General features: G+C 34.1%; 2 protein-coding genes across 6 annotated transcripts; one reads left to right on the forward strand and one right to left on the reverse strand.

Annotated features, from left to right (window-relative positions):
- Positions 1–210: 210 nt before the first annotated feature.
- Positions 211–4,325, reverse strand: LOC149480425 (uncharacterized). Of its 2 annotated transcripts, XM_089706925.1 has the most exons (3): positions 4,295–4,318; positions 3,581–4,209; positions 211–1,652 (listed from the first exon to the last, which is right to left on the reverse strand). In XM_089706925.1, exons 2-3 carry the CDS (start codon positions 3,708–3,710, stop codon positions 1,135–1,137), a joined length of 648 nt encoding a protein of 215 aa, XP_089563051.1. In that variant the 5' UTR covers positions 3,711–4,209; positions 4,295–4,318; the 3' UTR covers positions 211–1,134. The 2 variants fall into 2 exon arrangements, with proteins under 2 accessions (XP_089563051.1, XP_089563050.1); XM_089706924.1 differs by having other exon boundaries at positions 3,581–4,325.
- Positions 516–10,775, forward strand: LOC149480426 (cilia- and flagella-associated protein 36). Of its 4 annotated transcripts, XM_089706921.1 has the most exons (8): positions 516–546; positions 7,961–8,284; positions 8,534–8,610; positions 9,271–9,474; positions 9,551–9,687; positions 9,756–9,957; positions 10,028–10,154; positions 10,505–10,775. In XM_089706921.1, the coding sequence occupies exons 2-8, from the start codon at positions 8,176–8,178 to the stop codon at positions 10,660–10,662; spliced, it is 1,014 nt and encodes a 337-aa protein (XP_089563047.1). In that variant the 5' UTR covers positions 516–546; positions 7,961–8,175; the 3' UTR covers positions 10,663–10,775. The 4 variants fall into 4 exon arrangements, with proteins under 4 accessions (XP_089563047.1, XP_089563048.1, XP_089563049.1 ...); XM_089706922.1 differs by lacking the exon at positions 516–546 and having other exon boundaries at positions 7,711–8,284; positions 8,391–8,610; XM_089706923.1 differs by lacking the exon at positions 516–546 and having other exon boundaries at positions 7,711–8,284; positions 8,421–8,610.
- The last annotated feature ends 6,517 nt before the right edge of the window (positions 10,776–17,292 follow it).

Here is a 17,292-nt window from a genome sequence, read left to right on the forward strand (position 1 = left end):
ATTCTAGATGTCGGATTTCGATTTTTAGAGTAACGTCTCTGGTATTTAAAAAGAAAAAAGGTTTATTGACACAAAATTGTAGCGACGTCAGTTCTTTAAATAAAAAATTGTTTATTATGTTTAGAATGGTTTATCAGTAAAATCAAATCCTAAAATTACTTGTATCTGTCATCATTATTATAAATATGTAATCGTAATTGGTAATAAAAGTTAAGCAAATGTGCAGTTCTAACAAAACGAAATATCATGTTATTCTATGTCGTCGTTACTAGGTTACGTGCGATGTTGAATTTTGTTGAACTGTCAAATGTTTCCTATTAAAATGGCTCTACTATAGAATCGCTAGCGTATCTTAATCGTGTATGATACCTTAAGATACTGTAATATTTTATATTAGAGAATCTTAACATAAAATATTATAGTATCTTCACCGTGTGTGATGCGCTTAACATCTGTCAATAAACTATCATAGTCATTAGTTACTATGACAAGTGACATTTTCTGTTTGTTATTGATTATATTGTTTTGATTTTCTTCTGAAAATTGGTGATATTGACTTATTAAATTTGAATTTATATATTGGTGGAAAATTAAAATACAATATATTACAATGTAGTTACTTGAAACACAAGTATTCACAAGTAATCAATGCATTCGATTCTAGATGTCGGATTTCGATTTTTAGAGTGGTAACGTCTCTGGTATTTAAAAAGAAAAAAGGTTTATTCACACAAAATTGTAGCGACGTCAGTTCTTTTAATCAGAAATTGTTTATTATGTTTAGAATGGTTTATCAGTAAAATCAAATCTTAAAATTACTTGTATCGGTCATTATTATTATAAATATGTAATCTAATTGAAAAAATTTAAGCAAATGTGCAGTTCTAACAAAACGAAATATGTATCATGTTATTCTATGTCGTTGCCTAAATGGCTCTACTATATTAAGTGGCACTTCCTCGTCTACATTATATGTTTGTATGTATATGCTGAATACTGTATCTAGCTTGATTATCCTGTGCATTGGATTGCGGCGGCGGCGATGTATATGTTGGGCTGAATTGCTGTGATGTATATGTTTGGGAATAGTTGGATGATGATGAAACGGAACGTAGAGAATGGGTCGTAGCATATTTATTGATCCGCAAGAGAAGTGGCTGTATAGCTGCATTGGCAGTTAATATCTAAAGTCGTCAAATATTCCTCTTTAGCCTCCATGACAATGTTAAATATTTGTCTTTGAACCTTGAGTTGCAGCCTTTCAGGTAGTGCATTAGTTGTTAATTGCATGCTCTTAAAAAATGTGTCCATGGCACTATTCTGAGTGGTACTTGTAAAGGCACCTTGTAATAATATCTGGTTTCTTAATTCACCGTATGGCGGCTCTAGTACGTGATTGGGAGATTCCGCATTTTGTTGTGATTCAATTTCATCGCCATTTCGAGAGTTATCTTGGCTGCTACATGGTACTGGATCTATATATTTTGCTCTTCTTTTACGATTTTTCATGGTAGGCAATAAGAACTCCATTTGGGTTTCATATTTCCAAGTAGTCTTTGTAGAAGCTGCTTGCCCAGTTACCGTTTTCTTCCTTCCGATTGCTTGCCGATGGCCATCCCTTAGATTTTTCCATACAGATCGAGCCTCTTTAACTGAAACAATAAATAATGATAAATTTAAACATATAAAAAGCAAAAGTACTTTGGTGTACTTATTGTACATTTTTGTCTATCTTTTTATGGTGGTTTCAACAAATTTGGTGCCTTTTCACGTGATTACTTCACTTATGATGATGATTATTGATGTTAACACTTTCACTCATCTAGTATAGGTATGTAACATTTAAATACTTTTAAATTGCTAGAGATTTTTGTCAACTGGGGATTCCTTATTGCATTCAGTTATAGCATTGGCGAATCAACTGTCTCAAATATTGTGGAAGAAGTATGTGATGCTTTGTGGAAACATTTAAAACCAATAGTATTAGCTGAACCACTTCAACAAGAACGGAAGCAAATCGCCACACAATTCAAAAAGTTTGTCAGTTTGACCACTGTTGCGGGGCGATCGACGGTAAACAAGTTTTAGTCCAATGTCCACCAAACTCGGGCTTTTTTGACTACAAAAAAACGTTCTCAATAGTTTTGTTGGCCGTATGTGATGCACAACGGCGGTTTGTTATTGTGGACATTGGATCCATGGGTCGATTCAGCGATGGCGGAATACTGAATGATATTGAATTCGGAAAGAAATTGAAAAGTGGCAATTTGCCATTACCCGAAGAAGAGGCATTAACTTCTGGTGGCATAAGTATGCCTTATGTCTTCGTTGGAGATGAAGCTTTCCCATTAATGAAAAATTTAATGCGTGCATATCCAAAGGACAGATTGACAGAAACCCGCAGAATATTTAATTATAGACTATGCAGGGCCCGTAGAGTGATTGAAAATGCATTTGGAGTATTATCCACTCGGTGGAGAATATATAGAAGACCAATTGAGTATTAAATAGAACTAGCTGAGAAAATCGTGAAGGCAACGTGTGTTTTGCACAATTTTCTTGTACAAAATTCAAACAGTTACTTCGGTGCCAATGATGTCAATCTTCAAGTTCAAGAAGAAAATCAACTTTTACCGCTACGGCACAGTGAATATCGTCTGACGATAGCTCATAATTCGGGAAGTTTTGTAATTATTTTAATACTGTTGGTAGTGTACTGGGCAGGCAAATCGAATTCAGCGTAGGCTGTTTACGACAAGACAATAAAATTACGTGTAAAGGCTGGTTTACACTTTGATTAGTGCGAGTGCAGGTGATTAGTGCAGGTGATTAGTGACTCGCGCGCCCTCCCTTCCCCCTCACTCGCAGTGTGCCTGCCTAAACACGTCTGGACAGGAGTGTTTAGTGTTTAGCGTAGTGTGAAGCGTCGCGAATTGGACATTACTCGCACTACTCACCTGCACTCGCACTAATCACCTGCACTCGCAGTGAATTGGACACTACTCGCATTACACACCTGCACTCGCACTAATCACCTGCACTCACACTAATCAAAGTGTAAACCAGCCTTAAACTGCGGTGAGCGTGCGCGGTGCCGTCAAATTGGGCAATATGCACGTCCACACTGGTCCACACTGACCGAGCCGCCGGCCGCGGCCGTGCGCGGCGAATGCCTCGCGATTCGCGAGGTATGCGCCTCTGTGTAGATGCACCTATTCATTGTAATGTAATTAGTTTAATAATAAAAAAATAATTAATAAGTATTGCTTTTTGCTGTTTTTAATACGCCCGAGCTTATTTGATATATATTTTGGAAATTCAATTTATGTCATTTTATTTATTGGTAAAAACAACCGGCAAAAACGAAATGAAAATTTGACTGATCCCATAAGCCATACCATGTGACACGCGGCCTATCAAAAATGTATTAATTTAACAGATAATTAAGCTAGTAGATTGTGCTAGTAGGCTGGTACCTGTGGCTGGTACATTTAGACAGATGATATTTTTATTTATTTAGTGCTATTAGGTACTATTATAATAAAGGTACCTACCTAAGTACAATAGAAATGGAACTTACCGTTAGGCAATTCGCATTCCTTAGTCACCTCTCTCCATGCTGCTTCTTTCAAATCATTTAATTTGTATTTTTCAGAGTCAGTTTTCCACAAACAAGGGTATTTGCGGACGCTTTCTATTAAACGCTCCATTGTTTATCGCCATACAAATCATATGAGTCATAACACACGACGAAGATAATATGTATTTTACCTTCAATATCTTAAGATACCAAGCGATAATACCATCTTAAGATACCAAGCGATAAGCAATACATACATTAGGTACTTATTACATTTTAGTAATGGTTCGGTCACACTGAAGTCCGGACGCGAACTAAGAATTTCGTATCGTATATTAAACCTGTTATTTCCTGTCACTGTCACTCCCGCGTAAATATAATGTGTCTTGCTCGCACAGATGCAATGGCCGCCGTCCTCAGGGATTGTAAACCTTTAACCTCAGAGCGTAAGGTTTGTTCTTGATTGCATGTGGTTTTTTATTGACCTTGAGTCACGACAAAACGTATCGTATACATTGAGCTATTATTACTACGTATGGAGGAGACACCACGAACAAAATCTGTACGACAAGCGCGGCGGCGCGGGGCGGCTTGTGAGTCATAGATTAAGCGATGTCATCGACTCACCGCTATAGAGGCGAAACTTTGCAAATATTTTGCTTATTACTTATCAATTAAGAACAATCAATGTAACAAAAAAATGTGTGCGTGTACTAGTGTACACAGTACACACGTAAGTAGTGAAACTTTTTTATGACCTTATTTTTCAAAAAATAATTAACTATATGCAACTTTACAGAAATACGTCGAATCACGCGTGGTAGGGATAAGAAAAAGATGGCGCGTGACGGAAAAATGTCACGCGTAACGAAAAAATGTTACACTAAATTTTTTTCCAACCCCGATAAAGAAGTTTCATTTAAAAAAATAATCTAATAAATAAATTATTAATAAACTTATCATTTAAGAACTTTTCAATTACCTAAAACCAATCAATGTAACAAAAAAAATTGATACATAGAACATAGGTAATTTATTTTCATCTTTCATGATTTAACCTTTTTTCAAACAATATTCACAGTACAATATTTTTTAAATGTGTAAAATTATTTTTTTTCCACTATAAAAATTTACGTCATATAATATTACAATATCTAAACATCTTTCATACCGAATGCCGTTTCTTAAATTTTTTGTCTATGACAAATGACGCAAACTGGCGCCCGCCAAAAATTTTGCTCGAACCAAGTTTTAAAAATGATTATTTAATTAATTACCGATGAGAAGTTATTTCCTTGCACTTTGCCGCATTACTTGAACTATAAGTGCAATATCACAACACACTCGAGGGCATATTTGATGAGTTTCTTGGTTTTTTGCTTTAAAACAAACAAGACATGAACGCGACCATCGCACTAAAGCGACTGAGTGCAGTTAAGCCATATGGCTTATGTTCAGTGGAACATAATAATATGTGATGTAGGCGGTGTCGTCTCCATATGTATATCTCAATGAACGTATAATATATCGTGGTTATTGAAAAAAATAAAATGTAACTAATAAGTATTGTAAATGAATAAAGTACATTTATTTAATAAGTTAGTAAAAAACATTTTCTCCTCCAAATATTTCATGTAAACTGCACTTTATTCAAAAATGTTTGTGACCACTGTCAGTAGGAAGGTCATTGTACGAAATTCTTCCTGCTCCGCGACTGGACTTTACCAACGACTACGACGACAACGATCAAAATTCCCATCCAGACAAAATTCGTTCAAAATAAAATATTAAAATTTCCCGTCATACTGGTACTCGGAAGAAAAAAATTTCGAGGTCAATTAATAAAAAAATAGGTTTTTTGCGATTTTCGAAGAGACGGTAAGCTAGTAGAAATATAATTACCTGGGACCAAAATTGTAGATCGTACAAAATTGTAGATAGAATTATCGATAAAAAACTTCCAATTTAACCGCTCATATGCTTGAAAAAAAAAAATGACCCCTTACTTAGCTACGCGCAACCACAGTTGCAAAAACACGATCGAGAATCTTGTTTCGCGCAACTGTGGTTGCAAAGCGACTTTCTTATTTCAATTGATTATAAACTCTATTTCATACTCTCAGAGTCTAATTTTTACGTATTTAAACCAAAGACAACTAATTGATTCGTCTATTTCTACCCAGTACTACCAACCTTTCAAACAGAATTTTGGGAATATCTTAGTTTGTATCTTACGTGTCTTACAAGGAAGTGTTAAAATATGCCGTAATTGTTGTATTTTATTGATTTCTACTCGTGTTTACTTACCAGATTATTCTCTAACATGTGTTTTATTGTTATAAAGTAATATTTTAGTGACCGTTGTAATAAATATGTAATAAAGACGACTTTAAAAGTTAGTAGACTTTAGACGATTTCATAACTTTTTAAGGTATACGGTAATCATATATTGTAAAAATAACACAGTTTTGTATAGTATTATTACAATAGCAATCGATTACAGTCAATATATTTGAAGTACTCCTCTCGTGGAAGTCATAAATTAAGTTTTAATAGCGGTGCGTCGAACGCGCGGCGCACGTTCCAGAGCACTAGCAAAGTAGGCTACCTTTATTTTTTTTGCAAGCTATTTAGCGTATTTTATTTTTGCAACTGTGGTTGCGAAAACATATGAGCGGTTACATTTTTTTCTAGGAGCCACCGTTTCTACGAAAAATCTATGTTTAAATTTATTATTCGCAAAAAAAAAATTCCAATCACCAGAACGACAGGAAATTTTAATATTTTATTTTTAAGTGTGTTTTTCACAATTTTGTTATATTGCGACTGGATGAAAATTTTGTTTGTGGTCGTCTTCGTCGTTGGTAGGGTGAACAAATCCTTAGCGAAATATCGTACGCCTAGGACAATATAAAATTCCAGACGCTCTTTTTTTTCAAATAGATGAATTCTTAAAACTTTATGCGTATACCCATAACAAGCAACCCGCCCAACTTTGCCACCCGCACGTGAGCTATCGTTTAAGATTATGTTTTCATAGACAAAATGCTCACATTAGCGAAGCGGTATATGCCGGCTGCGCGAAGCTAGACAAGAAAACATGGATTTTCAGGAAAAATTTAGCAAAAATTTTTAGATGTAATTTTGTTGTTTAAGTATTTTTTACGTGATCAGTGTATGCAAAACTACAAGTCCCTTCGCGCTTAGTATACCAATAGTGGGACACCCTGTATATTAGAGAACCTTAACATAATATTATAGTATCTTATTCATATTAAAGTATCTTCACCGTGTGTGATGCGCATTAAGAAGTTGAAAAATATATGGAGTTAGAATAAATTAATAAGAATTTTCTATATCCATAATTATTATTATTCTAAAATTATTAATAGTACTCATTGAGCTATTATTACTATTAATATCTACGAGAATAATAATAGATAAGAGTACTATACTCTAATAATCGATTTTCCTGTCATACTTTTTAAAATATCTTTTTTTATATCAAAGGGGAAACTTTTATTATAAAGCAGGAGCAAAGTAATTTTAGTGCTTTGGGAAATGTGGAGGAGTTATAACAAAGAACAGTAAAAACAAATTGTTTTTACTGTTCTGTGAGTAATAATATACTACTCTTTGTGGAGGAGGTTACTACGCTGTCGCCTTATTTCTGACTGCTGCGCAAGTTCGGGCTTTTCCTTTCCTGAACTGCTTAATGCGTGATTTGATCATATTATTGTTATGAAGATCATTAATTATGCTATGAAGAATTCGATAAATATCGCGCAAGAAATGTCCGACAGTTTGTCTGACAGCAGCTTGCAAGTCTACTAATTGCAGGTGGAAACGCGGAATTTGACTTGCAAGCTACTGTTAGAGCGTATACGCACTATGCGGGTACCCGCATTGCGGGTAGCCGTCCGGCTGACCGCAAGCACAATTATGTACGTAATATTCATTTCTATGCGCACTGCGATGCGGCTACCGCAGACCGCATAGAAATGACTGTGCGGTCTGCGGTAGCCGCATCGCAGTGCGCATAGAAATGAATATTACGTACATAATTGTGCTTGCGGTCAGCCGGACGGCTACCCGCAATGCGGGTACCCGCATAGTGCGTATACGCTCTTAGACAGACTGTCGGACATTTATTGCGCAAGTTTACTTGCATTTGGAAAGGCATCTGTGTCATACTATTTCAATGCTGCTTTTAATCCATTATTCCTACAGATTATTCCGCAATGCCGTAGAAAAATCATGGAGACAAGGGGAAAAAATCTCTACCTGTACTTTCGAATTCTCATCTGCACTCAGGTGGACAGCTTACAAGTGACGGCATAGTGCTGAATCTTATTATTTTATACTCTTATATCGTTCTAGATAGGTCACCTGGTGGTTCAAATGACCCATAACTTTTTCAACATGGGCCTGTATTGTATATCGCGTGAATTCTCTCTGCGAAACAAAAGGACGTAACTTAGCAACCAAGATACAAATAACATTCAAATGTCAAGGTGAAAATTACCTCCATTTTCAAGCTGCAGTTTTCTAGGACCTTAAAGCGTTTCTGGTTTGTGTGCTATTAGGTTTTCGGTATGGAAAACTTAGATAATAATGCTTGGGTGTTCGATTCCCTTGTCGGATTTTTACATGGTCCAGTGTGGAATGTTCCGCTACAGACATTTATAGAAGAAAAATCGCTTCGTAAGTAGTTATATTAATTATTTTTGTCCTTAATCTATTTTCTTTTCAAATCATAGATTGTCACACGTATTATCCACCTATGAAGCAGTTATTAATTTCACAATAGGTTTTTAACACATTGTTCCATCGAACCCAGGACCGTCCTTTTATAATCATACCGCGCCAATCAACCATTGAACAGAGGTGCGACAAATTACTTGCATTTTCTATCTTGTTTTTTGATGCATCTTCTATCTCTTTATTTGAAAGCATTTGAACCAACGGATGACGGAGAAGTTCTCGATAGACCTGAATACAAAAAGATTCATGACGAATACAAAAATTTGGTAAGACCTTTGAATAGTAAATTCTTTCTTTCTTTCTTTATTTGACAACAAAAAATATACATGTACATGCAATTATAGGATAACTTACATATAAGTAAAACATAAACCGTAGCTGTAGGTACAATTAATTGCAATATTTGAACAATGTCTCCTATGCTAGGAAATGTCCTGTGTTACAGGAGACATTTATCCGTCCGTTGATACAAGATATATACCTGAATATTATAGCAATTCTATACTATGCAAGTATCACTTTAGCCGAAAATTTGATGACTTTAAAGAATAAACTCTTTGTAAAAAAAAAAAAATATATATGAGAGAAATTTAGCTAAAAATCTAAAAGAATTTAAAAGAAAGGATATACGTATTGAGTGTGTGTGTGTGTGGGTGTGCGTGTGTGTGTAAGAGTGTGTGTGTGTGTGTGTGTTTTCTAGTTTGTAGTTTGGATTAAATAATATAGTGATCTAACAAGTGTTCACATTCATCATAATTAAGCTCTAGAAGGTAATTAGTTAGGTTGGACTTACATTGTAATGTGTTCATGTTGTGTATATTAAGTGTCTTATGTAATTTATTATATAGATGTGCACTTATTAATAGTGTATTTTTAATGAAGTATTAAATTATTTTATACCTACCCAATATTTAATAATAATCCAGGTGGATGTAATGCTTGGATCTTTTATGGATGATATCGGTATCTCAGCTGATCAGTTTGAAGCAGCATGTCGACTATCAGCCCGTGATCTTGCTGGTCTCCCGACTTACTTCCACAAAAGGCTCTTTGAACAAATTTGGGCGGCTAACGACTATGAGATGTTTGTTAAAATGATGACTCATAAGAATGTTGAGTTACAACTTCAGGTATGAGAAAAATAGTTAGATAATAAATAAGAAGTATAATTACTACATTATTATATTAAAAGTTTGAGTTTTATAGGCTTTGGAGCTCATTGAGAAAAGATATGGTGCTATGCCAAGTTTATTCTCAACCGACACTGATGACTTTGATTCGTCGCGAAGTGATGAAAGCGCAGAGTGGCCGGATAATGATGACGTTATGATAGAAATAAAAAAGTAACTCTCAAATAAATAAATTATGAATTATATACGATTATGATACTTATACTTTTTCTCCTCTGTAGATTGCAGCTCGATGATTTCGAAGTAAAAGATGAGCCAACAGTGCCTCCTGAAGAGATGATAGCAGAAAAACAAACACTTTTGTCGAAACTTCATAGTTTTGAGAAAAAAGAAGAGAAGTGTGTTACATTTGCAGATTCCCCGAAAGAGGAAAAATCTAAAATTAAACCCAGTATTCCCTTACCTGCGCCAAGAAAGACCGAGGTGAACTTCAATCTATTTTTAACTACTTTATTTTTTGTATTTGATTTTTAACGTATTCCTTCCATCACAGGTGTCTGAGGAAGAATTAAAAGCACGCCAAGAATATCTAAAGCAACAGCGCGATAAGTTATTAGCGCTAAAAAAACAAGTCCGCGAGAAGCAGCTAGATGCAGTTGAGACAGAAACTTCATTTGGAGGTAACAATTGTAGTAAATTTCTAACAAAATATTTGATTATAAAATAAATAATTAAATATAATTCGCCAAATTGGAAATTCAGACTCATGATTTATAAAATTCACTTAATTTTGAAACCATCTAAGCTAACTGTATTGTACTGTAAATTCAAATTCTATAGTACCTATTTAAAACGTCTGACCCATTCAAATAAAATTACCATGTGATAAAGAAACGCTTGTTATTGTGTATAGTGTACAAATTGTGCTACTTTTCTCAATAACATTGTTAATAATTCAGAATTTAAATTGTATGTACCAAAAAATCTTTCAAATTTTTGTTTTAAATATTCTTTATACTTACTTTAACAGGCGGTGAAATCTCACAAAAAGCGCAAAGGCCGAAATCGGCTCGTATGGCACAAGCGGCGCTAGCAGGGTCGGCCCCGGCCCCGCCCCCCGACGCAATGCAACTACGACGGGCTCTAGCGTCCAAACTAAAAACCGAAGTTGTTGATGGAACCTTCTAATATGCATTGACTAACTAGTTCTTTCTATTCATATGTGTGCGAATAAGGTTGTACGTAAGACCTCTTATATTATGTCATGTAGTCATTAAATTATTTGAAAAATGGTTGTTTTTTTTTTTTGAAGTCTTATCCATGGACGTATAAAAAAAGACGGACGGTATATCGCCTAAACATTGAGTGAAGCCTAGTAATGGCGGCGAAACATCCATGTGTGTGTGCCATGTTGCCATGGCAACAGCTGTCCTGATGACAATGGCGGCTGTATTTTTTTCTATAAATTTTGCCGTAATAATTTTGTCATTAAAACACAAAAGAAATAACTTGCTTCCCTGTGGAATGTAATCCCTTGTGTTTTGTTATTTAAAATTGTACTGTTGCGACACCATTTAACCACGCAAGACGGCATTTTAAATATTTTTTGTGAAACAGTGACGCAGTTAATCAGTCGGTAGTTCACGACGTAATGGCGGCCGACTAGCTTACTATGGTGAGAGTGTGTGCGTGTTTATTGTCTTTACACGATCGCTAGCTTACTATGGTGGCTTCACGTTGTTTGTTCGTAATACGGCGTCCGTCTTTTTTTATACGTCCATGGTCTTATCTTTAAGATTGTGGTGTTAGAGGGATTATAGCAAATAAATAACACACGTATCGTATTTCCTTGTATTTATATTGCTTACGTAACTAGTGAAATCATAATAATAGCATTATTGTAAGCTTATTTATATTACACAACTTGCCAATAGGTAAATCTATTATAAATTTAATTCTGTGTATAAATTAGTTTATGATGGTCATCCACCTAGACAGATAAAAAATAGTTATTGTTACAGTCTACTTTTATCTAGAATTTTGTATCATAACCAACGGGAAGTCATTTCAAGGAATATAAGATACGTAATAATAAATCTAATTGACGGCTGCATGCTATTAGACACGTGGATGTTGACAGAATAAAAATAAAGTATTACATAAAACAGTATTTACAATTTTTCTGACAAATTCATTCCACGTATATAATAATAAATTTTGTCTCGCAGTCACTGTGCACTTTACCATTCAAATAATTGCAAACTAGCGAGATTATTCAACAAATACTTTTGGAACACTTGGCTATACAATTTCTAACATAGATATTTTGGAAAACTTGTTTGTCATATCGCGGGAAGATCATTTCAAGTGACCATCAAATGTTTGTTTTGTAAGCAATTAAGAGATCAATATTTTTTTCAAACGTCATTTATATAAAACTGATATGTTTGAAGGGCAGATGATTTGCATACATTGTAAGTGCAAATGAGAACGGTTAGGTATCAAGGTTTTGAAAAAAATAAAGATTATTTAAAATATTCATTCTGAGATTAACAATCGTATGCAGAAATTTCTCACACTCTATTTCTCATGCATGTAAATCAAAATATTTTTTTATATGTTGGATTCAGTGTAATAAAATACAACATTGAATTTGATTCAGAATATTCGCGTTTTCACAGTACAAAATTAACGATTTTTTAAGACACAAAACATTTTCGTATTTACGTCACATTTTTGCGGAATAATAATATATATATATATATAGATTTTTAATTTTTGTTTAACATTACACAAATTATATCAAATAAATTAGTTAATAGAAGAGGATAGATATATATTATACTATATTTTTTTTAATTAAAAAATAATTTCCAAAATTTCACATCCCTATCGGAAGGTCTAATGGCTTAAAGTTATTTTTAAATATTATATTTAACTGATATGGTCAAAACAAATACTATGTAGATAGATTCTAAGCACATTTGATACAAAAATTGAAAAATACATTATACATGTTTTTTTACATGTTGTCATGTATATTCATTTAATTGATACTGACAAAAAGCTGCAATCTGTTATTAGTTAACATTTTCCTAATTATGATATAATATTGTATCCATTATAACGCGAAATACAAACATAAAGTAATATAATTACTTGGTTGAAATACAGTACACTGTGAGAAGATAGCTTTTTGTATGAAAGTTACCAACTTTTTTATCTATTTAACAGTTATGAATGTATTTTGAAATCTTTTCGAAAGCAGTTCCAAAGAACTAAAGGAAATTTAAACACTAAAACTACAAAATCTCCTCTTCAAATCGATAACCGAAATACATTCAAAAATTTGAGACAAGTTCAACCTTTCGTCCTAAAATATTTTAGACAGTTATGATGCCATTATACGCAATAAATAATGAATATAATAATTCTACTTTTGCGTCTGTATAGTAAAATTTTCCATTAGTTTTTAAGAAACTACCACAATCGCACTATCCTTACTTTCATTAATTTTATCCAAAGATTCAAGTCTGTTACAATTCTTCTGTTAATTTGAGAAGAAAAATATATCGTTGGGTGTAAATGCTGTAGATGTCGTAACAAATTAACTTAAAGATTTCGAATAAATAATGAACCATGAGCACTGTCCTCACTCATTTTGTAACGCGATAAATAATAACACATTAAATTCAAGATTTACTATAATAATAATCAATAAAAAAATCACATGTTTTTCACATTTAATTTATACACTATTTCATTATTAAACTACTGTATGTCACTTTTACTTCCATAGATTGCAATCGTACTGTAAAATCAGCCCTACACAATATTCATAAGTTGATAATCTTCATCCTATATGGACAGTAAATATTTATCGTTATTAATAAATTTATTGATTATGTGCACACTTTCATCGCTACGCGTAATGAAGTGAGCGTAAACCAATTAAAAATGAAATAAGGCCCAAACTTTATGAGCATTTAAAACAATGCATTGACATTACACTAACTCGTCTTCTTCTCTTAATTAATGGCTCCACCCAAAAAGTAGGGACTCCGCCAATATCTATACAGGGTGTCCCAAAAAGTATGGATGAACTGAAGCCAGGAGGTAGAGGACCTAGAGGGCTATCCGAATCACCCCCATGTATGTTATGCGATTTTTCGTAGTTTCGGAGTTATGACTCTTTTTTCAATTTTTCACTTATCGCCGAGTACGATGAGATTTTGACTCATGGTGACGTCAATTATTGCGGTAGATGCTTGATTTTTTTTGTGTGCTAAGCTGAAAGATAGACCAATTCAGTATGGTTACATTTACTGTCGTAAGATCTTTGAATGGAATAAAAAAAAGAATGAAATGCCAAGAAAGATAAAATCACCCAGTAAGTTCACAACTTCAAGGGCCCGTAAAAAAATAAAATCACATAAAAAAAGTTTTCCGTTTGGCATTTAAAAACTTGCTCTATCCATCAGGTAGCTACCCTAAAAATTAAATTTTATTATTCAGAAGGCTTCAATCGAAAAATTGAAATCTAAATGTGGTAAGTGCAAAAATTTAATTAACATGATGATTAATAAAAACAAATTAAAACCAATAAAAAGGTGTTCAATTACCAGAAATTTTTAAAATAACCCCGCTGTTGGTCAATTCAAGTGCGACACCACCATAAAAAGTTGTCTTTTAAATGTCTGAATGCCCATTTATCATTTTAATGGTTACTTCTGCTATTATGAATTTTCGGGTTATTTCGTCCAAATTGTGGCATTCTCTCAAGTAGCCGAGGTCTTTGTAGTATCCCCATTGAAATAAATGAATGGGGTTTAGGTCGAGGGACTGTGGAGGCCAGGCTTTAAAGCAGGCGTCACCGGCGCATGCGCAGGATGCAACGACCAATCCATCTTTCAGGGTATCTTTGCCCTTTAGCCTGGCCTACACGGTCCCCAGACATAAATCCCATTGATTTTTTCCGTGGGAATACTACAAAAACGAGAGAAAGCCACAATTTGGACGAAATAACAGCGAAATTCATAGTAGCAAATGAAACCATTAAAAATGATAAATGGGCATTCAGAAATTTAAAGACAACTTTTTACGGTGATGTCTCACTTGCATTGACCAACAGCGGTGTTATTTTAAAAATTTCTGGTAATTAAACACCTTTCTATTGGTTTTAATTTGTTTTTATTAATCATCATGTTAATTAAATTTTTGCACTTACCACATTTAGATTTCAATTTTTCGATTGAAGCCTTCTGAATAATAAAATTTAATTTTTAGGGTAGCTACCTGATGGATAGAGCAAGTTTTTAAATGCCAAACGGAAAACTTTTTTTATGTGATTTTATTTTTTTACGGGCTCTTGAAGTTGTGAACTTACTGGGTGATTTTATCTTTCTTGGCATTTCATTCTTTTTTTTATTCCATTCAAAGATCTTACGACAGTAAATGTAATCATACTGAATTGGTCTATCTTTCAGCTTAGCACACAAAAAAAATCAAGCATCTACCGCAAAAATTGACGTCACCACGAGTCAAAATCTCATTGTACTCGGCGATAAGTGAAAAATTGAAAAAAGAGTCATAACTCCGAAACTACGAAAAATCGCATAACATACATGGGGGTGATTCGGATAGCCCTCTAGGTCTTCTACCTCCTGGCTTCAGTTCATCCATACTTTTTGGGACACCCTGTATATATAAAACTCAAAGGTGACTGATATAGTGATCTATCAACGCACAGCCCAAACCACTGGACGTATCGGGCTGAAATTTGGCATGCAGGTAGATGTTAGGACGTAGGCATCCGCTAAGAAAGGATTTCCCGAAATTCTTGCGGAACGGGGAAAAACGGGGATGCGCGTACAAAGTCGTGGGCGGAAGCTAGTCCAGTATATATGGAAAAGAAAGGACTCAAATTTCAGTCAGAATTGTAGGGTTGTGACATTTAACATTTGGAACTGAGTGGGAATATGCAGACTACACTTACTCAAAATATCATTTAAAAACAGATAATATTAATATCTGATTATCCATTTGTAAAAACAATTCCCATCGTCAATGTACTATTATTAAATACTCATTTGTATGTTGAATTTTAATTCCCTTCTAGAATTTAGTATGTTTCTCAATATGCAAGTAAAGTCACTTAGAAAGCCATCTCATATAATTTATAACAAAGAATGGCAATAGTAACATTACTTGATAAGAAACAAGCCTTTATAAAATTAAATATCGACACATTTACAGTATCATACTATCACTTCATTTTATAAAAATGTAAGTGATAGCACGAGACAGACAACATCTAATATGTATTAAAAATTAAATATTCTATGTTACTAATTTTAGCAAAAACATTATTTTACTGTCCAGTGAGGATGAAGAAAAACTTAAAAATCAATAAATTTTGAAACTTTAGATAATTCTTTTCATTTACACATTTAGAACTACACATAAATTTTAGATTTAAGAAACATATCAAAACAAGCACAGCATTTGATTTAGGTTTATTGTAATGTTTGTTTCAAGACATCCCTTCCATTCAAGTACCGTAAATACATTGAAATAAAACTATTTTAATTATTATTAGTTTATTACAAACAAGTTATTAAAATAATTTTATTCCTTTTGACAGTAGGTTTTATCGAAAGTTAAGTTCTGGTATAGATTGAACAGAATATCATCTTTACCTTACATAATAAATTAAACTTCCAATATTATTATTTTGCGATACATGTCTTAAAGAAAAAGTAACCATTGTAATTGTGCAGTATTACGGCTTAACAATTCCACTACAGTTTAGCAATTCCGTTGTAATATTTAAAAAATTAGTCTAAGAAATTGTTGGTCATTTAGTGTATTCCCTTAATAAACATACATCTATACATCCATTCCGCATTCACTGTATTCCATTTTTCTAACAGTAATATATTTTAAATCCCACTCATATTTTCTTTGTACTTTAGTCGATTACAATTCTTCGGAAGAGTAACCTAACCGTTTAAAAATGTCACATTAATACATTACATAACCAATATTTGTTCTACATTCTCATACCATCCGGTTTATACTCTACAATGTATGAAAACTTTTCATACATCAACTAATAATAATGCAACACTTAAGTGTCACTCGTATTTACATTATATAGAAAGCATAGCTATATATTGGTGTAATAAATAAAGTATCTGAAAATTACGGCCGAAACCGTAACCAACTAGGGAAACGATGACGTCACAACCTCGATTTCGATTGGTTGATACAAACGATCCTAGCGCCATCTGTTCATTATCCTTCGCGTATTTCTATCGAACATTTACTAAACAAAAAAGGTATCATTAATCAAAATTTACACATCTAATAAATGTCCAACAGGTGCGCGATAACGTCGGCCGCAATTTTCAAACATAACACACTCTTTTACATTACCGATTATCATAAATAGCCGCTGGACCGATGCTAGATCGGTCGGGCGCGGCGCAATAATAAATATAATATAATTCTGTAATCGGATACGTCGGCGTAACGTGAGACAATCGTGTACGGGAACATCGAGAATATAGGCAACACATACTCGTACACTTATAAAATATAAAGGGCTTACGTAGCATCCGTAGCACAGGTCAGGCGAGACGTGGTCGCTGGGGGGGTGTTATATTCCTTGAAACGTGCGTGCGAGGTTGCCGGGCGGGCGGCGCTCGGGCGGGCACTGCGCGAGGTTGCCGGGCGGGCACTGCGCACTGTTGCCGGGCGGGCACTGCGCACTGTTGCCGGGCGGGCTTTACGCGAGGTAGCCGGGCGGGCACTGCG

This window comes from Colias philodice, chromosome 18 (genome assembly GCF_061535455.1).
Source record: "Colias philodice isolate Cphi_HAF_F1 chromosome 18, ilColPhil1 Martin Lab GWU primary, whole genome shotgun sequence".
Lineage (NCBI taxonomy): Eukaryota > Metazoa > Arthropoda > Insecta > Lepidoptera > Pieridae > Colias > Colias philodice.